Source organism: Dromiciops gliroides, chromosome 1, assembly GCF_019393635.1.
Source record: "Dromiciops gliroides isolate mDroGli1 chromosome 1, mDroGli1.pri, whole genome shotgun sequence".
In the NCBI taxonomy this organism is placed as follows: Eukaryota; Metazoa; Chordata; class Mammalia; order Microbiotheria; family Microbiotheriidae; genus Dromiciops; species Dromiciops gliroides.
Window position 1 is genome coordinate 755,490,816 of NC_057861.1, and position 27,819 is coordinate 755,518,634.

A 27,819-nucleotide genomic window follows, 5' to 3' on the forward strand; every position below is an offset into this window, starting at 1 on the left:
TCTCCAAAGATGGCTGCGCAGGTGCCTACCGCAGGCCGACTTCGCGGCGGCACTCTGAGAACGAAAGGGTGAAGCTCTGGGGCTCGTCCCACGATCCCCGGAAGCAGGGACGTGCACTTCCGGGGGCGGGGTCCGGCGGTGGCTGCATCGCGATGTCGTGGCTGAGGGCGGCATGCGCGAGATCCGGACAGGACGGGGGCGCAGATGCGGACGTGTTTGACGACGAAGCGGACGAGACGCTGCCGGCGCAGCGAGAGTGGAGGAACCGCGTAGAGCGGCGCGTGCGGGTGAGGCCCGTTCCGGAAGCCCCTGGAGTTCAGGAAGGCGGGGGTCGCGGGGGTGACGGAGGGCGGGGAGCGGAAGTGACGTGTGCGGTCGTGTAGCCAATAAGTAGTGCCAAGGGCGGGACTAGGCCGCCGGATTACCGCACGTGGCAGCCAGCCCCTCCCCCTGGGCCTGGCTCCCTGGCCCTGACATTGACTCAGAAGGGTCCCCTGGAGACGGTGGCGGCGTGCACGTGTGTGCGGGTTACCTAGTGATCCCGGGCTGGGTGTGCACCCACGCCTTGTCGGCGCACCCCGAAGTACCTGAGAGGACACACCCCTGACATCTGTGAACAGAGCCCTTAGCCATGGCAAAGCTCCAGTCTGCCACCTGGAGTGGCTGTTTCTACCTTATTTTGTTCTTAACACGACAGCGTTTTTCGTTTATTTTTGTTTCCTACATTTTCTTTTATTTTTATTTGTCTGCATTAATGGAAGTTAAATTAAGACCTAGAATCTTTTGCCTTCTCTGTGTCGGGGACCCCTTTGGCGGTGGCGTCCTAAAGATGCCGGCGCCTTCTCAGAGTCATGTCTTTAAGTGCATAAAATATATAGGAAACCAAAAATTAGTAAAGCGGCTGGTGCCTGGAAGATCCCCAGAATTCTGGCCCCCAACAGGTTTGGGGGACCAGATGCCAGAAGATTTGAAAATAGTTTAGAGATGGAAGGACAGTTAGGGTGTGTCCAGGCCATCACCAAGTACTTATCTAGCTCTTGGTAAGGTTTCTCCTTGTCCTGAGGGCCGTTGGATGAAAAGTACTGAGGTGCCTCTTTCAGCACGGTGTCCCAGAGGTTTCCTTGGGAGGAACTGAGTTCCCCATCACTGGTTTGGTGGTGGGGCGGGGGAAAGGCTTTTTAAGTGGGTGCCGGATGATTACTTCCCGAGGAGATCCAAGAGAGCGTTCCCATCCAAGCCAGGGTCTAATGAGACCCTTGGGTCTGATTCTGTGTCCTCTCTGCTTCTCTCAATGGATAACACTCCTGCTCTTCTGAACCCACCTCCCTCCTTTTCTCTCTATTCTTCCTAAACTGTGGTTCCCAAAACTGAATACAGAAATTCAGACGTGATCTGGCCACAACCCTGGAAGAAAGATAAACAGTGTGCCCCCTGGAACCTGGGCAAAGGGACCCCTCTGAGTGTGGGTTAACTCAGTGCTAAGGGATCCTGGGCCAGGTCCCTGTCCTGCACATAGACCATCCTGCTGAAACCCCAGGCACCCTTTGGAAAGGGACATCCGCAGAGTAGCCAGGACTTTTTCCCTATGATGCTGGTGACTAAGAGGGGAGGCAGTGGGGCAGCTAAGTGTCACAGTAGATAGAGCACGGGCCCTGGATTCAGGGGGACCTGAGTTCAAATCCGACCTCAGACACTTAACACTTACTAGCTCTGTGACCCTGGGCAAGTCACTTAACCCCAATTGCCTCACCAAAAGAAAAAAAAAAGAGGGGAGGCAGTGAGAGGAGACACCTTCTACCTGCTCCTGGCCTCCGTCGTCGCTGTCTTCTGGATTGCGTCTGGAGCTCAGGACTTGAGATGCTGTTGGCAGCTCTTCCTTACAGTGGTCATTTCTCTCCGGCTGCCTTGCTTCTAGGAAGGTTATAGAGATGGTGTCGATGCTGGGAAAGCAGCTGTCCTTCAGCAGGGCTTCAATCAAGGTTATAAGGAGGGTGCCGAAGTCATTGTCAACTACGGGCAACTCAGAGGAACCCTCAGGTGAGGCTGAAGCCTACTTTCTTTTGGGAGCTGTAATTTGTCAACAGCTTCCTGCTTAACCACTGGAAAAGTATTAGAAACTGTTGTGGAAGAAATATCTGAAAACAATGGGTTTCTTGTGTTGTTCTCATGTTGTAGAAAGTCAGCCCTGCAGAGAATGAAGTTCCTGCTTGGGGGGTTGGGGGAGGGATAGAAACAAGGTTGGTTTTTTTGTCTTTGCTCCTGTGTGGGCTACTCAGCTCAGGAATACAGTGGAGAGAGTGCTGGGCCTGGGGTCAGGAAGACCTGAGTTCAAATCCCCACCTCAGGCATCTCCTAGCTGGATCCTGGGCAAGTCACTTCACCTCTGCTTGCCTCAGTTTCCTCATGTGTAAAATGGGGTGATAACCCCTCCCTCCCAGGGCTGTGGTGACGATCAAGTGAGGTCATATTTGGAAAGTGCTTAGCCCACTTCCCCAAACATAGTGGGTGCTATATAAATGTAATTTCTTTTTCATATGCCTTGCCCCTCACTCATGAAGGAACACGAGAACTATTATTAATAATAAGTGCTGAAAACCTAATGATCATGACACCCAAACTCTATTGCACAGACTTCAGGGGGGAAAGCCTTTAGCTGCCCCTAAAATACCAGACGAGCTTGGTTACTTCACTGTCTTTGGCACGGAGCGCTATCATCAGTAGTTGCACAGTGTGTTTGGTGTGGCTCCCCTACAGTCTGGCTGCCCTCCTGAGATGCCCTTTGCCTTTTCGATTTGTGACCCTTACTTTTGTCCTCATCCAGCGCTCTACTCTCCTGGTGCCGCCTTCAGGGTGACAGGTCACCGTGGATTACTCACCTGAATGACCTTCTGGATGCCGTGGGCCAGTGTGAAGAGTTGGTGCTCCAGCGCCTGACGTCGGCCCCTGCCCAGCCCCACGTGGGAGATCTATTGGATTCCATCCAAGATATGGACCTTTGTTCCACGGACCCAGCTCAAGAAAGGACAGGAGAGGAAAGACTCAGGGAGCCAAGTGTCGACTTAGACGAAAACTGCCACCATGAGGCCTATCAGAGCCCTCGACCCTGTTCTCCAGGCTGTAGGAGGCAGGGTGGGACTCACCCTGCAAAGCCGAGCTTCTCTTGGATTTTAGAACAAACTGCCAGCATTGTGGAGCAGCTGGGCCTACCCTCGGACATCCTGCAGAACATCGAGCCGCCGGGAAACTAGCTCCACTTGGTCACAGTTAGTATTCTAAAATCCTTTTTATGGACGCTCTTTGACCTTATCTGTAGTTGGACCAAAATATTTATTGAAATCTGCTTTTCATCTGTTCAGCTTTTACCAGTGCTCTTGCAGACATTTAAATTTGTCTTGAAGGAAGCTTCTCTCTCCATCTCCTGGCCCTTTCCACCTGATTCCCCCCACCCCCGCCCCCGCCCAAGCTGTGTCTGCTCTCTTGCTCAGGTAATAGTGGTCTCTGCTCCCTTGTCTTATGACACAGGAAGGGGGGTGGGGGGGGAGTTCCTTTGATTCCAGAAGAGTTTTCCCAACCCTTCTGTAATCATGAGCCCAGTGCACTTTTGTGCATGCTTCAGAATTCCAGGAGTCAGGTCAGCATTGGTTGGGAACCGGAATCTTCAGAATGAATAACAGAAGTGGGCTAGGCACCCGTTTCTTCCCTGAAGTCCTTATTACTAATCTCATCACAGAATCAAAAATGAATCCATCCAGCCCCCAAACCTTAGCCCCAAGGCACACACAAATCACTGTACTTTCATTCTGCCCACACAGAGATTAAAACCACTCCCAGTTCTTGATGTTGGCTTGCCAGTGACATCACTCAGCAACAGCCTGGTGAAATAGGTCATGGGGATGCTATCAATCCCCTTTATGTGGATAAGATAAGCAAGGCTCCTCCGGCCTGTGGCCACACAGCCCCTGATTATCTTGGACTCAAGCTGAGGTCTTCTCCAGCCGTTAGGGCGGTCACCCCCAACTGTCCCTGTAAAAATGTGGGAAACGTTCAAGCAACATTTCTGACTTTGCAATGAGATTAGTTACAGAATCAGAAGAGGCCCCATTGGTTGTCATGCCTCACCCCAGCTGCTGCCCGAGTCTCCTTGTTCACTTCCTCATGAGTGACCACGGGTTTTCTGTTTGGATCTTCTCTGTGAGGAGAGCTCACTACCTCGTGAGATCATCAGTCCTTCCTCAGGGTTCTCTGCTTGTGAGCAATTCCTTATGTTGGGCTGAAATCAGCCTTTCTCCAGCTGGTCACCACTGTGCCCTCCAGTGCCACACAAAAGAAGGTCAGTCTGGGGGCAAAAACCCACATGTAGCCTTTGGTCAGCCTCAGGATGTACTGCGGTGCCTTCTCTTTTAGGCAAATACAATGGGGTGGGATTTTGATGGCATAGTGACCACAGCACCAGCCAAGACACTCAAGCCAAGAGTCAACATTCGTCCTAAGCTGCCCAGGCAGGTATCCCCTCCATCACAATCTCCCCTGGCCCTGGGCACAAAGGAGGATATGGAGAAGCATCGGCTGCCCCACTTCCACCATCCTTCACTGGGTACTGACAGTAGTTCAGGAACTGCGCCGGCCAGTTTTCTAGAGCCCAAAGATACAGTTCTCCTAGTGCTGCCCTGAAGTCATCATCAGGGGCAGCTGGACCCGCTCTTAGCAGCCCCCTGCCCAGCACGGTTTGCCCTGTTGTTCTTTCCGGCCCAAAGATCATTCATTCCGCTTGGCAAAGGATGCAGAAGCAGGGGAAGAGCTGAGCAGTCCTGCCACTCGCCAGCCTCAGCCCCCTTCCCTCCAAAGCCATTCTCAGAATGGCCAGGCTCTCTCTCCTCCTCGTGACCTGCTGTGTGGGCCTTCTTGAAACCCGAGGTGGACCGTGAGTTCCTTCAGCATCTCAATGGTTTCTTCAAACCTCTCCCCCCCAAGCCCCGGCACAATGCCAGGCACATTGCAGCTGCCGGGAAGGCTTTTTTAGTTCTTCCGCTCATAGTGGGTGCTCAGTGAGTGTTTGCTGAGGGACTGATTGGCTTCCAGTCTGAGTGGTTTCTCTTTGTCTCTTCGGAATTTCATCCATGAGAACTTCCTGTCCCCCAGTGGAGTTTTATTGCTTAGGACTCTACCTATCCTTCCTCTGAACCCTCTAAAGTATTTCTTTAAGCTGGGGTGTATGGGAAACTATGTCCCACTTTCTTATCCACTCTCCCAATCTCTTAAAAGTAGCCTCTTCCTTTAATTATATTAAACAATAATAATCTAAGAGACAGCTAGGTAGCACAGTGGATAGAGTGACAGGCCTGCAGTAGGGAGGACCTGAGTTCAAATCTGACCTCAGACACTTACTAGCTGTGTGACCCCGGGCAAGTCACCTAACTGAGTTTGCCTCAGTTTCCTCATGTGTAAAATGAACTGGAGGAGTAAATGGCAAACCACTCCAAGAAAACGCCAAATGGGGTCATGAAGAGTCGGGCACAACTGAAAAATAAAAACAATAATCCAAAATGACCATTGGACTATAACAGTAGCCTCAGCCTTCCAATAGATTCTATAACCGAGTGACCATTCCACTTGTGAGACCATTATTTGGATATAGTGTCTAGAGGCAGTGGACTTGGAATCAGGCAGAACCAGGTTCAAATCCTACCTTAGGCACATACTAGCAGCAAGACTGTGGGCAAGTCATTTAACCCCTCTCAGACTAGATTCCCTAAAAATAGCCCCACCTTCCCAGGATCAAATGAGGCAACAAGTAAAAGTGTTTTGTAAACCACAAAGATGATAGCGACTCTGGCCTTGATTATTGCATTTTGTAATAGAATGGTGTGGAAACTTTTTTTTTTAATGAGATATTTTATTTTTTCCATTACATGTAAAGATAGTTCTCAACTTTTGTTTATACATGCTTTACAATTTCAGATTTTTCTCCCTCCCCCCTCCCCTAGACAGCAGGTAATATGGTGTGTGGAAACTTTTAAAGGGCCCGACCCTTCCTCTTCTGACTCCTGTAATTGCTGGAGGTATCACTGTGAAGTGCTTTGGCTCTTGCCCAAGCAAGCTAAGGGCGTCCTGGGAGCAGGAAGGAATTTTCCTTTATCTTTTTTTTTTTCTTCAAGCATCAGGAAAATCCAATGGTCCTTGACAACTCGAGCCTTGGTTGCTATTTCCCCAATAAACACACCCCTCCCATCTATTGTGGCCCGGGTCCTGCTGTGATTTGTTGTGGTTTCACCTCAGTGTGAATATGGTTGCTAAGCTGCCTGGGGGGTGGGGGATCAGCAGCCTTTTTGTCTCAGCAACAGAGCAGCGGGGGAATCCTGCGATGTTGGGCAATCTTGGGGAGAGCAATAAATAAACTCCATGTCCCAGAACTACTCATGTAAATAACTGGAAGTTCTAGGAGTCCGCATTCTTAACAATGTTTTTGAAGCAATCAAGTTCCATAATAATATGAACTCATTTCTTTGCCTGATAGTCTTTGGAGTTCAAAGGAGAGATTAATAAAATAGAAAATGAAATTAAAAAAAAAACAATTGAACTGATAAATAAAGCCAGGAGCTGGTTTTATGAAAAAGGAAAAAACAATGAAATAGATGAAACCATTGGTGAATTTGATTAAAAGAAGAAAACCAAATGACCTCTATCAAAAATGAAAGGGGGGGGGGCATCTAGGTGGCGCAGTGGATAAAGCACCAGCCCTGGATTCAGGAGGACCTGAGTTCAAATCCATCCTGAGACACTTGACACTTACTAGCTGTGTGACCTTGGGCAAGTCACCTCGTTGCCCTAAAAAAAATTCTTTTAATTAAGTTTTAATGGCACAAATTGCACCAAATCTTTTGGGGGCACTTGGGATATTCATTTTAATCAGCATCTTCTAGAGACCTAAGCAGGAGCCCAAAGGAGTATCCTTAATAATGGCAATTACAAACTCCCTCTCATACAGCCCCCAGCTGTTAAGTACCTCCCCTCCCCCCAAAATTTACCGTGTATTTATTTTTACATATTTTGTACTAGAATGCTATCTTTTTGAAGGCAAAGACTTTCATTTTTGACTTTGTATATCCCCTTGCCTAGTGCATAGTAGGTGTTTAACAAATGATTGTTGATTGATTGGTCAATAATTTTGAACTACTCCCTCAAATCACATGTTATAGGCATCTGTGTATTCCACCTCCCTGTAAAACTAATCCGGGGTGTCTGTCTGTCTTTGTCAATTAGCAGTAGTAATAACAACAAGACTTCTCTCCCCCTCCCAGCTCTTACCAGAAAGGGCAGCAGGAAAGGTATGTCACTGATTTAAGGAGCTGTTAGGAACAGATTTCTTTTACTCCTTGTATGGAGCAAGCTGCCTCAGTTTACCCAAATAACTCGAGGAGACTACCAAGTCAAGCAGAGACAGATTTATTACATTCCCGTAGGAATGGGCAAGTTCAATACATGAACCTCGCCAGCCAATACATGCCTTAACCTTATATAGGAATGCTGGTCAGAGGGGAAGTCCCCATGCACACTAGGTCGAGCTCACAATCTAACATCCAATCCTGTCTCACCCAGGGTGGGTGTTCAGCTTGTGATCAGTGTATGGAGACATGCATACATGTTCCAGGAGCAAGGGGGAAAAGGGGAGGGGGAACAAGGTCAAACCAAAGGAAGAGGAAACGGGAGTGACAGTCAGATGTTTCAGATCTCACAGTTCCCACTGACTCCCCTCTGCCAGGCCCCTGTCTCTAAAGATATTCAACCTGAATAACAGGAAGAGTTACTCAGGTACTTCAGCATTGTTAAGGATGACAGGGTTAAAATTTATCTTCCGCTATGTTGGGAAGTCAAAGAAATAGAATAAAGAATAAAAGAATAACATTGTTGGGACCCTAGGGTCAAGGGGATTCTGCTCTGAGAAAAAGAGACATGTCACTTAACATCTGGTCTCAACTCAATTGCTGCATCCTGTGCCAAGCCCTGTCCTTTCTTCTTGAGTCCCAAGTATTGAATTGGTGGGCAAACTCCCTGACCCACTGACTAGGGTTCTGACACATGATGGATTGCAGACAAAACTAATAGGTAGCTGACAAGTGGGGAGACTGAGCAGAAGTAAAAATACTGTTAATTGGCAATAAAACTTAAAGGAGACAGTGAGAATTTGACAAGCAATAAACTTCTAAACGAACTATACTGGGGCAGGGCTGGGTACCTTCCAGACCCCATCCTCAGAGTTTAATCTGACTCAAATCCATAATCATATCATACATCCTTGATCACTATCTCTCACAATTTTCATGGACCTGAAGGAGGGGAGAATGAGAATTATTTGTACTTCCTCTTCCATGGAAGAAAGAAATGAAGAGACCATCAAGCTGTGTGGCTTTTTTAAAAGTGATGCTGTTGGGGCAGCTAGGTGGCGCAGTGGATAGAGCGCCGGCCCTGGAGTCAGGAGTACCTGAGTTCAAATCTGGCCTCAGACACTTAACACTTACTAGCTGTGTGACCCTAGGCAAGTCACTTAACCCCAATTGCCTCACTAAAAAAAAAAAAAAGAAAAAGAAAAGTGATGCTGTTGAATTAGAGGACCATCCCTGGGTGGTGCTGGTGCATCCAGAAGACATTCACTGTGGTTTGGGCTTTAGGAACCATAAATGAGCAAGAAGTGGGTTTCTTCTGAGGGTACCGATTATTTAACCTAGCCCCAAAAGACTGGGTAATATCCAAGGTTAAAGGAGGTGGCAAGGCATATGGGGAATTCTTCCAACCTCAAGAAATTGGGAGTGCAATTACCTAGATTCCAAAGAAAAATAAAACCATGTCTCAGGAAATCAGGTGAAGACACCTCTAATGGCTGCACCTGAGGAAGAGAGTTCCATCTCTATGTAGTGAATGACTGTAACAGTCCAGAGAGCAGGCTTCAAAGCCAGAGGACCTGAGTTCAAGGCCTGTTTCTGACACCTACTCCTGTGACTCTGGGTAAGTTACTGAGCCTCTCAGTGCTCTTGGCAGTAGGCAGCAGGTGCTGGTCTCTGTGGGCAGAGGGAGCTTCCTCCTGCAGGTGCTGATCCCAGGAAAGTCACAGGGCCAGCCCCAGGATCCCCATAGTTTGTGTGAAAACAAACCTCTCCCCAGCTGGCCTCCTCCTCGGATTATTGCAGGTAGCCAATGGTCAATAAGCCTTTACCGAGCCCCCACTATGTGCCGGCACTGTGCCAAATGTGGGTTATCCAAAGGAGATGAGCCACATCTTACAGATAAATAGCCAAATAGAGTTGGTGATTCATCCTCAAGGCAACAGGGGGCCCTGAAGGCTCTTGAGCAGGGGAATAGGATTCCCGTTGTAAAGAGACCTGGAGAAGGGATGTTGAGAGGACACCTGTGAGGGATTTGTGAGGAGACCTGGACAAAGGTCTTCAGAGAGCAGAAGAGGCCGGAGTTCTAAAGCCAGCAGCAAAGAGCTGATGGTTAAATTTTCAGGGTGAGTGTTTCCACCTCAGAACTTGACACACTCTACAAATTAGAAATTGATTAATTTTGCTGACTGTATAGAAGAAAGTGATGGAGAACATGTTAATTATGTAGATGCAGCCTAAGAGTGTGTATATGAGGTGGGGGACAGAGGCAGAAGTAGCAGAATGTCATTGAGAGAGGCCTGTGCTGGCCTGGCCGTCCGATTGTTTTGGTTTTCAGGTGCATAGCATGAAAGGGCCCTCTTCCCTAGTAAGGAAGAGTTGAAATCTGCAAACCTCTGTGGGGATAGGGATGGGGTTAGAGTCTCTGGAGCATCTTGGTATTGACTCCAAGATATGGCCCAGCCCTCTGAGGTATGACATTCACTAGACAAAATATTCTGCTGATGAGCCACAAGAGGGGGGCCCCAAGAAGTAGGGAAGACCCTTTGCATGACTTTTCATTATTTACTCTTCCCTATAAAAAGTTAGCCATTTCTTTGCTTTGGAAAGGTTGAGATCTTAGGCTCTCTCCTCCTGGCCAGCCGGTGTGCTAGTTTAATTCTTTAACAGAGGATACCTACCTGTGACATATATCTTACATAATTTTTGTTCCTCCCCCCCCCCAGGTAAGCCTGTTGTTAAACATTTACTAGCATATCCCTGATGAGAAGGCAGGAATGGGTGGTGACCCTTGTCATCTGCACAGTGAAGGGAATAGCCCACATCAGGGGGAGGATGAGAGGTTCTCTATCCACTCTTTTTTTCCTTTTTTTGTGTGAATCCATTCTTTTCACGAAAATGGATAACTATTGGTACTTCTTTGTCTGGGAGAGTTTAAGCACAGTCCTGTTTAAAGAACAATCCCACCCCCATCCACTCCCTTAGCCTGCCCTTGTTCACATAGAACAAGCTGCTTTCCACACCCAAGAAGCTGACCCAGCCCCCTGCCAGGGGCAATGGCGGCCAGTTTTCTTGTTCACTGAAAACAGGCTTTATAACTCTTCCTCATACCAGGATCTTGTCAAGGAAGAAGCAAAATCTTCAGTCTGGGCCCATCAGCCTTCTCTTCTGCCTTTGTGAAGCCCAGCTACCTAGGGCCACAAACTTTGGCTCTCTGACCTCTGCTGCCCCTGGCCGTGGGCTGGAAAAGTGATTAACTCCCTGCCACCCTCTCGATGGTCCCCAAGTCCATCTCACCATTCCTCTTCTTCTTGGACCTGGTTCCCTGAGATCCCTAGATCTCTCACATGAAGTGTTATATAACTAGGCCTCCCCCTTTCTCTACTTGCACAGTTCATTTTTGTTAACCCAAGTACATATATGGATCCAGCATCTAGCACCAAGCTTTGCCCATAGTAGGCACTTAAACACAGTGTGTAGAACTGAATTTGTCTGTCTGGAATTTCATCTTGTTGGGCGTGTCCCATTAATATCTTTGTGGATCCCGAAGCTCTTTTCCAACGTTAGCTATTCCTCTTAGTCTCCTGGCAGCATCTGTGAACGTGCTAAGCACAATGCCTTCATCCAAGCTGCCATTCTTCATCACCCTCTTCTCCCCACCCCCCAGGCCCCACCCCAGACCATCTTTTCTGTCCTTACTCTCCCTTTCTGTGACCTGACCTGCTTCTCTGTTCTGAGTCATCACCTAGGTGCAGATGGGTGACTTCTGGCCCCGCCTCACTGCTGCAGGGCACCTAAGGACATCTCACACGGCCAAAACCTGAACTGCTCCTCTCCACCAGCCTTTCTGCTCATGGCTCTGCCCTTTCCCCAGACCCTCCACTTTAAAACATGAAAGGTGTCTTTATTTTTTTTTCAAATTAAAAAAAATTGAATTATAGTTTTGAGTTCCAAATTCTACCCATTCCTCTTTCCCTCCCCTCCCCACTCCCTGAGACAGGAAGCAATCAAATACAGGTTTTGTTGGAAGTTCTCTTTAACTCTTGCCATTCCCCAGCTGGTTTCCAAATCCCAGTAACCCATCTAACCTTTCATTTTACAGATACAGAAACTGAGGCACAAGGAGAGTAAGGGACACAAGTAAGGGTCAGGGACAGGATTGGAACTCTGGTGTCCAGAGGACCTTTCTCACTTTTCCTAGACATCGTGAATATGCCACAGAGCCTGTGGGCTGTCCATCTCTTACTCTTGCTCTCTGACCATGGTTTTCACATACGGATGATTTTTTTCTCATCTCATCTCTTTCAATTTTGCCTCTTCCAATCAGGTCATATTACTTTGAAGCAAGAATTGTGTAGCCTGTTTGGTGAAATGTCATCAATGACAGAGCAATAGGTCTGTCCCCTGGGACGTTACACACTGTGGCGGATGTTCATAACCTTTTTTGTGTCATAGTCCCTTTGGGCGATCTTATTAAAACCTTTAGGTCCTATAGGTCTCTTCTCAGAATAATATGTTTTTCTTTTTAAATAACATTTTTTCCAATTACACATAAAGGCAGTTTCTTTTTTTTTACTTTTTAAGTGAGGCAATTGGGGTTAAGTGACTTGCCCAGGGTCACACAGCTAGTAAGTGTTAAGTATCTGAGGCCAGATTTGAACCCAGGTACTCCTGACTCCGGGGCGGGTGCTCTATCCACTGCGCCACCTAGCTGCCCAAGGCAATTTCTAATATTCATTTTTTAAAAACAAATTTGAGTTCCAAATTTTCCCCCTCCCTAAGATGGTAAGCAATTTGATATAGGTTCTATATGTACAATCATGTAAAACGTATTTCCATATCAGAATAATGTATAATTTAAATAATTTAAGGAAGTGGTCAATTTCCATTCAGGGTTATTAAAAATAAAGATGTATTTTTTGCCATCCAAAGTCAAGGCCCACCACAATTTGACAGTATGGTAACTGTTCTAAGCTTGTCTCCGATTCTGGCCCCCCTCTATTTCCTGAATATATTTCTGAAGTTTTCCCTCTGTAGGCCATGCCCTCCTTCCCTCCCTCCCCCTCACGCATTCATTAGGTGAAGGACAGTTGAGAGGCCACCACTTCTACCTGACCTTTCCCCTTATCTACTCATTCTCTAATTTATTCATCACACCAGAGTGTGTGTCATTGCTCTTCACTCAGCGTCATCTTATGACAAGCATTTATTCAACACCTACTTGTGCCCGTCATGGTGCTAGGTAAGAAAGACCTGATCAGCCCCTGCCCCCAAGGAGCTTATCTCCTGCTTCGTATATTAGGTATACAAACAGATAGGATATCGATGATGAGTCAACATGAGGGGGGATGGGGAAGACTTCCTGCCAGAGCGTTGAAGGAGGACAAGGACCCTGAGGGCCGAAGGTGAAGAGGGAGAATCTTCCAGGCACTGGGACGTGGGATGGACAACATGGCAGAAGCACAGCGTGCATGAGGGGCCCGGAAACTGGAGCCAGTGTGAAAGGCTTCTCCTTCCTCCCAGCAGCAGCTAGAAGTCACTGTGGTTTCTTTTACAAGGAAGGGCATGGTCGGAGCCTTGGTATAGCAACATCAGGCGGGCAGCAGTGTGAAGGAAGGACCTGTTAAGAGCCTTCCCCAGTGGGGCAGCTAGGTGGCGCAGCTAGGTGGCGCAGTGGATAGAGCACTGGCCCTGGATTCAGGAGGACCTGAGTTCAAATCCGAACTCAGACACTTAACACTTACTAGCTGTGCGACTCTGGGCAAGTCACTTAACCCCAATTGCTTCACTAAAAAAAATTAAATTAAAAAAAAAAAAGCCTTCCTCAGGAGCCCAAGCAGGAGATAATGAGGGCCTTATGGGAGAAGAGGAGGCAGACAAGAGGGATGTTGTGGAGAGAGGATGGCAACTGACTGGACCTCAGGGTAGGGGGATAAAGGAAAATGACCCCAAAGTTGTGAATCTGGGTAGGAGGGTTGTGCCTTCACACACATAGGGGAGCTGGGGGAGGGGGAGAGACAGTGAGCTCTGTGTTTAATATATTGCATTTGACATTGCATCCATACTAGGTCGTTAGGCAGGGATAGCTTCTTGTTTCAATGTTTTCTCTTCCCCAGTGTCTTGGCAGCGCTCTCCACAAATTTGGTATTTAAATGTTTGTTGGAGTATCTTGGCAAATTAACTTTAGCCTTCAAAACGGCATCTCCTGCTCCAGAATCTTGACAATTCAACATTAGATCAAGCCACTAAAGCCCAGTTGTATTGGAATTAAAGGAAAATGTATGAAGGGCACAAGAACAAAATAGGCTTTGTTTTCGTGTTGGGAGATTTCAGTCTTTTAGGACAGACACAAAAGTTCTCTAATTATGAGCGGTGTGACCTTTATCTTATTAAGTCATTAAAAAAAAACCAAACCACAAGGCAATGGAAACCAAGAGGGGAACTGATTCTGACTGGCAAAGAGGAACTGGTTGTTGGGATAGAAATTGAGGAAGGCTGGAGGAGAAGTGAACATCACGTCTTAGGATCTGTTTTAGAGGAGGAAAGAAACAAAGTCGGATATACACCCTGGGCTACTGGAGAGGACATTTTTTTTTTAGGGGGCAATGAGGGTTAAGTGATTTGCCCAGGGGCACACAGCTAGTAAGTGTCAAGTGTCTGAAGCCCGATTTGACCTCAGGTTCTCCTGAATCCAGGGCCGTTGCTTTATCCACTGCACCACCTAGCTTCCCCCATGGAGAGGACATTTCAAGAGGTTCAAGAAAAGATGGGTAGACTCCTGTAGTCTAAAATTGCTAAGGGGCAAATTCTACTCTCCAGCAAGGATGGGAAGCTCCTAAGATGGAAGCTCAGAAGGTGCAAATGGAAACATTTCAAATAATGAAGGAAGGAAGGGAGAGGGGATTGGGGTGTTAGTCACTGTGTATGTTAACAAGTTCATTGACCACCTTAGGTTTTGATGATCACCTATTTGTGTAAGAAATTGATCAGGGGAGTTCCCTGACCCATAGAATCAATTCATCACCATATGAATGACCTGAGGTTTGACCCAGTCTGTGAGGTTTGATTGAGAATGCATTGGTTGCCAGAGTAGCCATTCCTCTGTGCTGATATATAAAAAGGGAGTCTTGAATGTAAGAAATTCCAAGAAACATTTGTATGATTTGTATTAACTGATGAAAGACTGCATAAGCAGGACAAGAATAATGACTTTAACCACATAAATGCAAAGATCAGTAAAAGGAAGCCCTGCTCCATGTGACTGAAAAACCATCAAGGGGCCTGGGAAACATACAATGACTGTATACAGAAGGCAGCATAAGGTGTCAATTAATCAGTCAACCAACAAGCATTTATCAAGCTCCTCCCATTCACGAAGCACTAGGGATACAAAGACAGATGTGAGACAGCACCTGACCTCAAGGAGTTTTCATTCTAAGGGGGAAGACACAAAAATTACAGACAAAACATGTACAAAACATGCAAAACTCAGTCGTGTTGACTGCCTTTGCTTAACTGGTACCACTTGTGGAGTATGTGATAGTAGGGATTCCTTTCACATGGGTTGGAGCAGTTGGCTGCCAAGGTCCCTTCTCACTCTTAAATTCTATGATTCTGTAATTCAGAGGAAGATCCTCAGGAATGATCGGGATATAAAAATAAAAGGCGTCAGCAAAACTCTTTAAAAGGGAATCTTTATAGAAGGCTCAGCTCCTTGCCTTTTCTACCATGTTTCTGTAGCTGGAAGATCAGGATCACAAAGTAGGCCACAGCTTCTGAAGACTGTCTGTAAGGAGGTAGAGAGGATGTCATTTGTCTGTGAAGGGAATGCCCATGCAGACCCCACCTGTGACCCTGGACAAGTCTTTTCACCTTTCTGAGCCTCCAGTGTGTCACCCATAAAATGGGACAATAACAGCACCTTCCACTGGGTCCTGTTGTGAGAATCAAATGAGATTGTGCGTGCAAACCTTAAAAAGCTGTGCAGATGTAGGCTTTCGTTATTCTGATGACATACCATCCATATTCAAACCAAACCACAAATCTGGATGTATGGGTTATTTATTTCCTTTGCTAAATTCATGTGCTATATAATTAGACCAGAGAGAAGGGGAATCCTGGAAAGAATCTGTTCACCAGCCCTTCTTCTACTTTGATATCTAAGTCCCAGGAGCAAATTAAACATGTAGTTTTTTAAATTTGGTGGCACTTTAATAAAATGTTTTGATTTGATGCCAAGATGCCAAAGCATATGTTTTCTAATTTATTTAAAATTTTTTTGCTGAGATAGATTATCATTTTATTTGGGATTTAGAACTCAACTGGCATGAGGTTTTTCTAGTCCAGGCACCTGGTGGTTTGCTCAAATGATCTTCCTACAATTCTTCACATCCCATCCGGTGACTTGAGTGCCTTGCCCTGAGCTAAGGACAAAAGGTTGATTTGATGAGCAGTAGCTGAGACCAGACATGAGCCATGAGTCCTCTCAGATCTATGAGGTCCTTTCCAACCTCTTCCTCTCTTAAAGTTCTGCAGATGATCCTATTGAGGAGACTTTACCTCCGAGGAGGAAGCCATAGGAAAGGCCAGAGAAGTGAGTGACCAGCAACAGACTGCCCACTGCTGATAGAAAGCTGGTGGAAAGCTTTACCCCAGACAGACTGTCTGCTCTGGAAATGCTCCGTGTGATTGGAGATTCGGAGAACAGCAAACAGGCCCACCTCCTAACAATCAGGTCAGTAGATGTGTCATACAAATTACAGACAAGTGAGAAGTAAGGGGAGTCTCCAAAGAGGAAGTCATGGGGAAATTTATCCAAGTCTAGTCCGGTAAATGGTCCAAAATAGATCATTTCTGTCTGACAGAGAGTGGAGGCCTTACCGTAGGTGCTTGCTGGACCCTGGAGACCCAAACCCCCCTGTAATGCTGGACAAAGCCTTGCTTATTTAAGGTCAGAGGCTCAAGCTCTCTCCCCAGAGTGAACACTGGGTGTTACGTTGAAAGGAGAACAGAGCTAAGTTTGAAGGTTTTGTCAAAGCTAAGGCACAAAAACAGAGCTCATTTCATTAATAACAGATTGTGGCCGTGTGCTTATGGTGAGCTCTGAATTCACTGAAGCCCAGGCAGGCATGGACCACATCAGAGTCCCTCATCATTGCCCTTTGGGACACTATTAGAATATTTGGGTGCTCTCTTCTGTGGAAATTTACTTTCATTCCCTGGATACCTACTAACGCAAGGCCTGGGATGGAGCTTAGAGGCTGCATTTCTTTAAAACATTCAGTGTCTTTCTACTTTTAATGGAACCAGACTGAGACACTGAAGCATGTGATATCCTATTGCCCCAGAGTTAAAAGAGGCAAAGGGATGTAGAATCCTTTTGAAATAGCATTCCCCCACCATGCTAGCAACAGCTTTTCCATGACTCTTCCTTGCCCACATAGAGCACATCTCCAAGGTATGTAATGCAAGTTATCAAATAAGAGAAATCAGGCAGAAACTATAGAAAAATGCAACTATAGGAAATATACGACTTCTAATTTTCCATCCCTGATGATTTAATCCCAGATGGGTCCAGGACAGGAAGAATTTTCTAGCCTCATTTCCTCAGTTTTCCACTGTGATGGGATTGTGCCAGTCTATAAATTTGGTGATGCTTGCTGGCACTTCTACATGGGTAAGTTACCAGCAACTGGGAAACTATAGCCTCTTGGTCTAAAAGTCTAGGTGGGGCTAATTAAAGACATAAGTTATGAGAGGTCATGTGGAATTGCAGGTATGGTTCAGGACTCAGCATCAGGAAACTGCAGGTTAGAATCTCCCTTCCAACACTTCCTGTCTTTGGGGTCATGGGCAGGTTACTTAGCCTCCTGTGGCCTCAGTTTAGAACACCTATGTCCCCAGGTTATTGAGGCTCAGAAGAGATAATGGATGGAAAGTACTAAAATAAAAAGTAATAGTAATGAATTTTTAAAACACAAATGATGTCCCCTCAGCTTTTTTTTTTTTTAAAGTTCAACCAGCTTTAATTAGCCACATGATCACCCATCCAACCCACATTTTACCACATCATATAACAAATGTAGAGGAAATGCTGATGGTGACCCTGGGTCCTTGAATAGGAACCCAGTGATAGACTGTAATCTCAAGACCAATCCAGCTAAATTTCAAGATCAAGGCCACACAATATTGGATTTTTCAGCCACAGAAACTCTCGAAGGCTACCTAACTAGCATTACAGAAGAGCAGAAATCTGTGTTGGTGGAGGGGGCATCCATACTGAGAAAAACCACTGATCCTTGAGCTGTGGATTCATCAAACTTTGCCCTACACCTGCCATTGTGCTAACGCCATCCAGAAAGGAAATGGTTAGTTCCTGTCCAAACCCATCCATGGAGAAGTGTCATGCCATTTACTTAAACTAGGTAAATCCAAGTGAAATCATTTGTTGCTTGCCCCAAGCTCACCCCACTTTCCCCACAAAGGTGAAAGTGATGTCTCCCTTCAATTGAATTGAATACCTCATTTCCCTCTCTTGTGGCACTTTATATAGGTCTGGTAGTGTAGTTAGTGGTAGCTTCTCTCCTACTGGATTGAATTCATTTTTGTATATTCCACAGCACCTTATCTTTAGTAGGCGCTTAATTTTAAAAATAGCTGAAATAACAGTATTGCATTTAAAACACCTCCACAGATGTAAAGAGTGGGACCAGCAAGGCACATCGGATTAACTAGATTTAGTACCATCAAGTTGGAATAGCTTTCAGCAGAGGCTATGATGTGTTATTACTAACCAAACCACTCTTAACTTAATCGAGGAGACCCTTTTGAGACTCCCAGTGGTTATTAGGAGACACTGTACCATCTACAAGGGCACAATTTGAAAGTACAGTATAAGCAAGGCTATTTAGAGTCCAGTCCCTTCATAAGAAACTGAGGCCCCAGAGGTGAAGTGACCCCCCAAATGAGGCCACACGAGGACAAATGGGCTCGGAGGAAGGATCAAGAACATGGGGTAACTGAAGAGAGGCCTGGGGGGAAGGTAAAAAAGCCTTCCCTACCTCACTCCTGCCCTGCCTACTTCATAGGGATAATAAGGATGAGATGAAAGACCAAGAGGGTAAATATTTTAGGGGTGAAATACACTCTTCAATGACCATAAGCTACAGGTACCAAAGGTCGAGGACTGTCTCCTTTCAGGACTGTCTTTGATCAGTGCTGCACATAAATAAGCAAGTATCAGGGGGAAGAAACGGGCACAAGAATTACAGACCATCAGAACTAGAAGGGACCTTGGAGACCACAGAGAGCAAGCCCCTCAGTTTACAGAAGAGGAAACTGAGGCCTTATGGGAGGAAGTAACTTGCCCAAGGCTACACAGTGCATTAGTAGCAGCAGGTCTGGCTCTGTTTAAAGTTCCATGAACTTTGGCTCAGGAAGTGCTACCGTATCTCAAGTTGCAGAACAAATATTCAAAGGCCAAGGTGCAGGAGGAACACAGGGGAGCCCACTACCAAGCAGCACACGAGCCAGCAGCCAGAGCACAATCACAACACCGAACTGGAGGAGTGAGGGCCAGTGAACCAGCAAAAGCCGAGATGGCGTCCAAGGCACGGCATCTCGACAGGGGCTCCAGGGAAAGTGGGGCAGGACTCCTCAGCTACAGGCCAAGCTCACAAGGGAGCCTCCCAGCGTTGTTAGCTTTACAAAGCATGGTCCTCTCTGGCCTTCCATCCTGCAAACAACTCAAGGCAGCTCCATGCTCAGTTTTGCTTGTTTAAAATGTAACAACAGTACAGTCATTTTTAATCTAAGAAAACGACAGATAACTCCATTTTAAGGTAATGAAAAACAATTTAGATAGCTGTGTGCAGAATTCCTCAGGATTTACTTTTGATTTTCCTGCTTTATGAGCCAAAGAAAATTATATTAAGTTTATTTATTAGTGATTCTAAGTGTTTTTATAACAATTAAATGTGATAAGTGAATTTAACATATTAGAAGAGTTCTATAGTATCTGTCCATAAAAGACTGATTATATACTATACAAACTATGTAAATCGTACAAAGCCAGTTTTCAGTGCCTGTTCAACTGAGAAGAATCCTATTCAGCACGCTTCTCCTCCTGAAGTGGTTCATACTGAGCAAGCTTTGTTTTCAGTTTTTTGTTTTCTTCTACTACAGCTTCATATTTTTCTTTCACCTCGGCCAATTCTAAGCGAAGCAACTCTATTTCTGGATTTTCTGGAGTCGCAGCTCCCAAGTGATGCTTTAGAAAATCCAATGCACTATTGGGTTTTTCTGGTTCTTCATACAAGGCGACCAATAGTTTGGTGAGCGTGTCCAGCACTCCCGACTTCTCTAGGTACCTCCGGAACTGCTCCCGCTTCCAGTCGGCGGCTTTGTAATGGGCCATAGTGACAGCGGCAGCGAGCGGCGTAGCCTGCGAGCCCCACACCGTGGCTGCCGGGTTCCTGGGGCAGGAACCTCAGTTAGCTTTTTTAGTAAAACAGGACACTTTGTGTCAACAACAAAGAATCATAGTGTCATTTGAAAATATTGGGGGGAAGCTTGTCTCTGTTCTAAGTTATTGTGGAACTTAGCTGAGGTTTCTAATATATTGCTACTTATAAATTAGAGGCTATTGCACCAGTTTTGGCAGCAAGCATTTTTGGGGGGGTTGTGAGGCAATTGGGGTGAAGTGACTTGCCCAAGGTCACACAGCTAGTAAGTGTTAAGTGTCTGAGGCTGGCTTTGAACTCAGGTCCTCCTGACTCCAGGGCCGGTGCTCTATCCACTGTGCCACCTAGCTGCCCCAAGCATTTATTAAATCATATTAAATGTTAGTAAAGAGTTCATCACATTTAACACAAGCCGAAAACCCCCAGCATCATAGAGATAGAGCGCATGGCTCCAGAATTCAAAGGTCCTACATTACTAAAGCTAGAGAGCAAACAAGAGTATGAGGGGGGGCCATGGCTGCCTCCTTCAGTGTCCCTGGCCAAGAGTGTGTAAGCCCCCTGCGTACCAGAGGCGGCCCTTACACACTGTTCAAACCTGAGTGTGGTCCATATCAAAATGAGCAGTATATGCTGAGGTCAGAGTCCAGGCAAAGACAGACCCTGTGAAGGGAAAAGGCTTTCACATAGGTGTGATTGGGGGCAGCTAGGTGGCGCAGTGGATAAAGCACTGGCCCAGGATTCAGGAGGACTTGAGTTCAAATCCGGCCTCAGACACTTGACACTTACTAGCTGTGTGACCCTGGGCAAGTCACTTAACTCTCATTGCCCTGCAAAAAAAAAAAAAAAAAAGGAAGTGTAAGCTTGCAATCACATAGGTGTAATTTCTATCTCTACTGGGAGTTTGATTTGCATTTCTATTGTCTCTGGGCTGGCTCTGAGAAACCAGCCAGAGTTCCGAGTGGGAGGGGATCTCTGGGTCTCCCCAAAACACGTTATTAATAATTATTTTCTCACAATCATGTTTATAAATTTTAGAATAATGTATTTTAATGAAATAATTTAAATTCATATTTAAAGAAATACAAACAATAAATACAATCAGAAACTTTATAAGGTGTCTGTTTTCTATTTCACTCTCTTCTCCCACTCCCTCCTCTTCTCTAACACTGCCACTACCTGATTCAGGTCCTTATCAACTCACACCTGGACTCCTGCAGTAGCCTCCTGGTTGGTCTCCCTGCTTCAATTTTCTCCCTACTCCACTCCATCTTTTACTCAATTGTTAAATTAATCTTCCTAAAGTGTAGATCTTACCACGTTCCCCGACTATTCAATAAACACCAGTGTCTCACTCTCACCCGCCACGATCACATGTAAAATCTTCTTTTTGACATTCAAAGCCCTTCACAGCCTGGTCCCCTACTTTCCCAGTCTTCTTATACTTGACTCCCCCCACATACTCTAAGACAGTGACACTTACCTCCTAGCTGCATCTCAAACAAGATTCTCCATTTCCTAACCAGAATTTCAGGTGGCATGTAGGCAAAAGTAACTCAAACTACCCTGTGTCTGTTGTAGAACAAGTGGGCTCACAGCAGCCCTGACTGGTAGTTTGGAGATAAAGGCATTAACTGAAGCTGCTCCAGGATCTGCTGGTATCCTGCCCAAAGAAAGGTGAGAATAAGTATGTACAAAGTTTGATATGAGACAGAATTAAACCTTATGATTCCAAGCATATTTATAGATGAAACTGGCAAAACCAGACAGAAAATTGAGCATTTGTATCAGAATTTCTTTAGGGACATCTTTTTTACTTTAATTACAAAAATTTTCTTGAACTCTTTTTTATATCACCTTTATTTCTAAATAAATTTTCTCTCTCTTTTGAAGCACCTAGAAGACACCCCGTGGATGGCTGTAATGAAACAAAGACAGGAAAATAAATGAAACATTTCAGTAAATCTAACCATCAAATTAATTGACTCTAACAGTATTTGAAATGTTCCCCACCAACAAAGAAGGAAGGTGTATTTTCTCAATTCTTCCCCAGGACAAAGTGGTCATTATCACAATGATTAGTTTTAGATTAATTGTTGTTATTCTTTCCATATACTTGGTTAGAATCACTGTATTATTCCTTTTCCAGGTCAATTTATGGCATCATTTATATGTCTTATCATACTTTTCTCTATTTCCCATATTCACAGTTTCTTATAGCTCAGTGATAATGTGTATATACCACTCCTATTAACCAGTCAGTGGGCAACTACTTTGTTTCTAATTATTTGCTAGTACAAACAGGGCTGGAAAACAGTAATTTTCCAAACTATCTGATACTAGATAAAAACACAGACAAATAGATCAGTGACAAAGACTGGGTAATAATGAGCTAGTACCAGTGGTACTAGCTCACACTTGGGAAAGTATTCATCAATCAACAAAAACTACTGGGAAAACTGCATAGTAATTTAGTCAAAAGTGAGAGCAAACTGGCATCTCCTACCATATATCATAATACATTCCAAATCATTCAGTAATCTAAACAGTTTAAAAATCATTAATAAAACTAAAGAACATTATGTCTTTCAAAATACAGAGAGGGATTAAATTCTTAACAAGCCATAATTTACAGGGAAGTTGGGTTATATAAAAGTAAAATAATATTAAAAGGAGAGTTTATATCTCCCTGGCAGTCTCCATTGTCTTCCCTCTTTTTCCTTGTGGCCTGAAAAGGGAGCCACCTCTTATCTACTGCTCTCCTGGAAGCCACTATTAAAACCAGTCTTATCCTTCCACTAACTCTAGACATTCCCCAAACAAACTCTCTACTTTCCTCCAGTCTTCCCAGAACCAGCTTACTCTGTCCCCTCTCTCCATGCACCAGTTCCATGTAAACCTAAAAAATTCCCAGGGAGTGATGTATTTACTTCCTGGAGAATGACAGCCATCCATGGGGTGTCTACTAGGTGCTCCAAATATTATTTCCCCAAAAGAAATCATGAACATGAAGAATTTAAGGAAATATGCGAAGAGTTTTAGGAAGTGAAAAAAAGCAAACAAACCTGGAACTCATCATTCCTATTGCCTTTACCTCTTTCCCTTCCTCTAACTTCTTTGTTTCTGTTCCTGGCACTACCATTGTCCTCCCTGTCAGCCCAAGTCTGTCATCTCAAGCTTCTTAGAGCACCTTTCTGGAAGTCCTTGACGCTCTCTTTTGTCTCATCTTCACAGATTTTTGCAAGCCTCTTTGCCCTGAGAGGAGTGTCTGGATCATCCCTACCTTCTCATCATCAGCATCTATACCGGTCCTGTTCTTGGCTGGCACCAGCAATAGCATCAGCACCAGCGGTGTCCTGAGGTACAGATGTCAGAATTGATGGAGGAGGCTAAAAGGGTGAACAGATAAGCTATCAATAGTAGTTATCAATAATACCTAAAAGGGGTTAACAGAAAAACCTAAGACCCAAGCTCTAATTTAGATCCAAGAGGGGTTATAACTTACAGGCCCCAGTTCTGAAAGGGATTAATAAATAATTTAAGACTTGGGCCTTACAAGTCAGGGCCTAGGCTCTTGTTACCCACATTAATCACCACCCATAACAAGAACAGAAAGAGGCAGGTCATAGAGCCCTTAACTATAACAGTGATACACAGACAGGGCATAGAAATTCTAACTGATAAATGAAAGTATTTTGAAACTAGGCCTGGGAATGAAAAGGCCAAATTTGTCCCCAGATTCACCTTATGATGGGTAAACCCCAACAGCACACCTCCACAGAAAAAGGTACCTGCCTTGGGGGTTGGCTCAAGCCCCCAGGAACTCCAAATGAAGATAAGCCCTCCCCTGTATCTCCCTAAGGAGGAGATTATTATCATGAGACTGATAATCAATTTATTCATACTATAAATATAACTGTCTTTCCTTTCCCTATTCGAGAGATACCTTTCCACTTTTCTGGTTCTCTCCTTGTGTTCACTCACAGTATTGCAATAAAACTTGGGATACCGAGTCACTGAGTCTTTCTGCTACATTTTTTGTTTTTGTTTTTTTGCAGGGCAATGAGGGTTAAGTGACTTGCCCAGGGTCACACAGCTAGTAAGTGTTAAGTGTCTGAGGCCAGATTTGAACTCAGGTACTCCTGAATCCAGGGCCAGTGCTTTACCACTGCGCCATCTAGCTGCCCCCAAGTCACTGAGTCTTATAATTCTTTTTTGGGATGACTCATGATCAATTTGACCCTAAATCCAACCCACATCAAGAATGAGGGATGATGGGGGCAGCTAGGTGGCGCAGTTTATAAAGCACAGACCCTGGAGTCAGGAGTACCTGAGTTCAAATCCGGCCTTAGACACTTGACACTTACTAGTTGTGTGACCCTGGGCAAGTCACTTAACCCCCCATTGCCCTGCAAAAAAAAAAAAAAAAGAATGAGGGATGATGGATGGTCCAACAGAACTCTTGGAAGACAAATACTGGCCTCCTCAGTAGCAAGAATTTCCTTCACTCCTTAAGACAAAAGGAACCTTAAGAGAGAAGTGGAGGTGGGGTAGAGTATTGTTCTTTATTCTAACATCAAAGACCAAGTAAGAGTCTTGTTAATTAACTCTAGGAATGTCAGAATACAAAGACAACAAAGAGTGTTCACACACCACCTCTAAGCTCATGTGCTTAGTCTGGGGAAGAGAACAGGGGCCTGGGATCCGAGGTAAAAGTGCTGCTCCCCTGGCACGTCTAGTAAGGTGAGCCAAGTTATCCCACTGGCTAGGAAGAGGCTAGAAAACGATGGAGCTGAAAAGGAAGGCGACCAACCAGAAAGACATTTTGGTACACCAGGTCTCTATTGTCCTGGATTCTCTTGAGTTTCTCTATTGAAAGGTGAGTGGAGGCAACCCCTAAAACAAATCCTACTAATGTAATAGAGGTAGTACGGATGGATTATATGGATCAAACTGATGGTGAGGCACGCCAAAAAGAATTACAAGACTCAGTGACTCAGTTTTCCAAGTTTTATTGAAATACTGTGATGACCACAGGGAGACACCAAGGAGATAAGTGTCTCAAATGGGGAGAAGAAAATGGTTATGTTTATCATGAGAAAAAGTAGGTTATCTCCTCATTATCTTAATCTCTTCCTTAAGGAGGTACATGGGGGTCTTATCCTAATTTGGACTTCCTGATATCCTAAAATCACCTCTGACGTGAGTACCTTTTGCCTTGAGAAATCAATTCTATAATATCTCCTACAATTTGTTTCCATGCCTGTCCTACCAAAAAAAAAAAAAACAAAACAAAACAGATAAGAGAACATGTCTAAAAACCATATCAGAGAACATAATGTCTCCTACAGGACAAACCAGATCATAGACAGGAAAAGATACCAATTTATTTTGTCCCAAGAAGAAATATAACATGATCATGCTGGAGACCCTTCCAAAGAAGGGAGCTCAAAGACTCCCTCTTTCTAAGGGTATTTAAGGTTTCTTTGCTTAATGATTACAGGGTGATGTCAGTTTTATTAGCATGATACAAATTAACCTAAAGCAAATACCATAACAGGCAGCTTAAAGACACAGTAAGGGTTCACCAAGGTCAAGGATGTCTAGATATTTGCTAAGGAGAACGATAAGATCTATTTACTCTCTTGGGGAAAGAAGATAGTGAATGGGGACTTCTTAGTTGAAGTTTAGTTAAAAGGGGCATTTTCATTTGTTTACTCTTTTGGGGAAAGAAGTTAGTAAGTAGGGACTTATCTTCTAGCGATCTGGGTTCAGACTGAAGTTCTAGTCAAAGGACATTTTCCCAGGTCTCGTAAAATCCATTTGGACAATAAGGCAGTTCCATCAAATCCAGGAGATCCATACATTCATATTAACAGGGTTTACACATCATAAGGTGAACCACAGGACACCTTTGGCCCTTTCTGTGCATGTTCCTAAAGACGTGCTTAAACTTGTCAGACCCAGAGGGCCTCTGGGTTTTTGATATCTCTTTACTTAAGATCTGGTTTCTAGGTGTCTTGTCATTTAGGAATGTTAATGGTCCCTAGTTACTGTCTCTGTTGATGGTATTGGTCGATAGGGACTTGAACCCTCTAGCTTACAGCACTGTTGACAGGAACACGAACCTTAGTTTCTCTATTAACCCTTTTAGGTACTATTGATAAGGACTCAAACCTCAGTTTATCTGTTAACCCTTTTTTAGAGCTTGGGTCTTAGTTAGAGCTCAGATCTTAGGTTGTCTTTTTAGCCTCCTCCATCACTACCATATTATCTTTGATTGCCTTTATCATTGTAAGGGGTGGACTCAGAGTCAGGAAGACTTGGGCTCAGATAATGTCTCAGTCGCTATGTGACCCTTAGCTTATTTGAGCCTGTCTTTCCCTCTGTAAAGTATGGGCAATTATAGTACCTACCTCACAGGATTGTTGGGATAATCAAATTGGACAAATTGGAGATGTGCAAAGTCCAACCTTAAAGCACTGCAGAAATATCAGCTACTGTTGTCTTTCTTTTTTAGAGGTTGGATTGAGGCTGATTTATGGGCAGGATTATGGGATCACAGATTTAGAGCCAGAAGGACCTTTCAAAACCATTTTACAGTAGAGGAAACAGAGGCCCAGAGATGCAGTGATGTGGCCAAGGTCACATGGGTGGTAAAGGGCAGAGCCAAGATATAAGTCACAGCCTCCTTCCACTGTACCTTGTGTGTGGGTGGATGGCAGAAACCTATTCTTGTTACGGGAAAAATAATTCTCAGTGCATATTACAAACATCAGCTTCTTGTCTCAAAGCACAAAGTGCTGAGAGATTTCTGTTGCCAATTTTGCTTTTATCTAAAACAGATCCAGCTTTTTTTTAGTGGATTGACTCTCTGCTGAAGAAGGGTCCATCGTTCAAACCAAACCAAACCACGTCCGAAGTGAGAGACCGCTTTGAAAAGCCCTTTTCTGGACAAAGGTGTCGAAAGTGTTCTACCAGAAGGGTGTCAGAGAAGACTTTTAAAAGTCAAAAGAGGAAAAGAAAATACAGATTCACATTAGAAGCTCTTTTGGCTCAGAACACCCTTTGGTTTCTGACATCAGAGAATACAGAACTGGCACATGGGAAAAACAGCTCAAAAGTCAATGATTCAGGGCAGCCAGGTGGTACAGTGGATAAAGCACCAGCCCTGGATTCAGGAAGACCTGAGTTCAAATCTGGACTCAGACACTTGGCACTTACTAGCTGTGTGACCTTGGGCAAGTCACTTAACCCTCATTGCCCTGCAAAAAAAAAAGTCAATGATTCCCCTCATACAATTTTACCAACCTGCAGTTCAGAGGCTCACAGGATCTGGAGCTGATGAGAACTTAAGTGATGGGGGAAGAAAAAAGGCAGGACAGTGTATGAACATTTATAAAGGGCCTACTATGTGCTGGGCAATGTACTAAGGTCTGGAGATATAAGTACAAAAAAGAAGCCAGTCCCTGCCCTCAAGGAGCTTATGACAGAATGGCCCCGGGGCAGCTAGGTGGCGCAGTGGATAGAGCACCAGCCCTGGAGTCAGGAGGACCTGAGTTCAAATCCGACCTCAGACACTTAACACTTACTAGCTGTGTGACCCTGGGCAAGTCACTTAACCCCAATTGCCTCACAAAAAAAAACAAAAAAAAAATGACAGAATGGCCGAAGGGCACACAAAAGAGTTGGTGGGAAGGGGTGGGGGAGGGGGCAGGGGGAAACGGGCTGGGGACGACCATCCCACAGCCCGAGAGTTCAGGGAGTGGAAAGGGCCCCCAGTCAGAGGGGAGAGCAGGTGGAAGGAGGTGGGAAGGAGTGAGTATCTAAGGAGGAGTTAGCAGCGATGAGAAGAGATCAGCTTATCCTGGGAGGGGGCGTCTTGTCCCATCCAAAGCAGGATGTGTGATTGTGAACCTGGAGTTTCAGGATGTGAGTTTACTTTTGGATTCTGCCATCTTGGCCTCTAGCAAATCAGTCGTTCT

At 45.1% G+C, this 27,819-nt stretch overlaps 2 protein-coding genes across 4 annotated transcripts; one reads left to right on the forward strand and one right to left on the reverse strand.

Annotated features, from left to right (window-relative positions):
- On the forward strand, positions 1 to 27,526 carry YAE1 (YAE1 maturation factor of ABCE1). Of its 3 annotated transcripts, XR_006352788.1 has the most exons (7): positions 1 to 287; positions 1,916 to 2,037; positions 2,822 to 3,263; positions 15,904 to 16,110; positions 16,944 to 17,052; positions 23,069 to 23,195; positions 26,680 to 27,526. XR_006352788.1 is itself a non-coding variant. In XM_043963972.1 (3 exons), exons 1-3 carry the CDS (start codon positions 153 to 155, stop codon positions 3,246 to 3,248), a joined length of 684 nt encoding a protein of 227 aa, XP_043819907.1. In that variant the 5' UTR covers positions 1 to 152; the 3' UTR covers positions 3,249 to 5,976. The 3 variants fall into 3 exon arrangements, 1 of the variants encoding a protein (XP_043819907.1); XR_006352789.1 differs by lacking the exons at positions 15,904 to 16,110; positions 16,944 to 17,052; XM_043963972.1 differs by lacking the exons at positions 15,904 to 16,110; positions 16,944 to 17,052; positions 23,069 to 23,195; positions 26,680 to 27,526 and having other exon boundaries at positions 2,822 to 5,976.
- LOC122726345 (c-Myc-binding protein-like) lies at positions 19,480 to 19,841 on the reverse strand. Its single transcript, XM_043964017.1, has one exon. It carries the CDS (start codon positions 19,789 to 19,791, stop codon positions 19,480 to 19,482), a length of 312 nt encoding a protein of 103 aa, XP_043819952.1. The 5' UTR covers positions 19,792 to 19,841.
- Positions 27,527 to 27,819: the final 293 nt, after the last annotated feature.

Excerpts from the sequence above, each read along its gene's own strand:
- YAE1 (XM_043963972.1), top strand. The coding sequence starts at position 153 with ATGTCGTGGCTGAGGGCGGCATGCGCGAGATCCGGACAGGACGGGGGC. Across the intron at positions 288-1,915 it reads GCGTAGAGCGGCGCGTGCGG|GAAGGTTATAGAGATGGTGT; the intron begins GTGAGGCCCGTT and ends CCTTGCTTCTAG. Across the intron at positions 2,038-2,821 it reads CAACTCAGAGGAACCCTCAG|CGCTCTACTCTCCTGGTGCC; the intron begins GTGAGGCTGAAG and ends GTCCTCATCCAG.
- LOC122726345 (XM_043964017.1), bottom strand. The coding sequence starts at position 19,791 with ATGGCCCATTACAAAGCCGCCGACTGGAAGCGGGAGCAGTTCCGGAGG.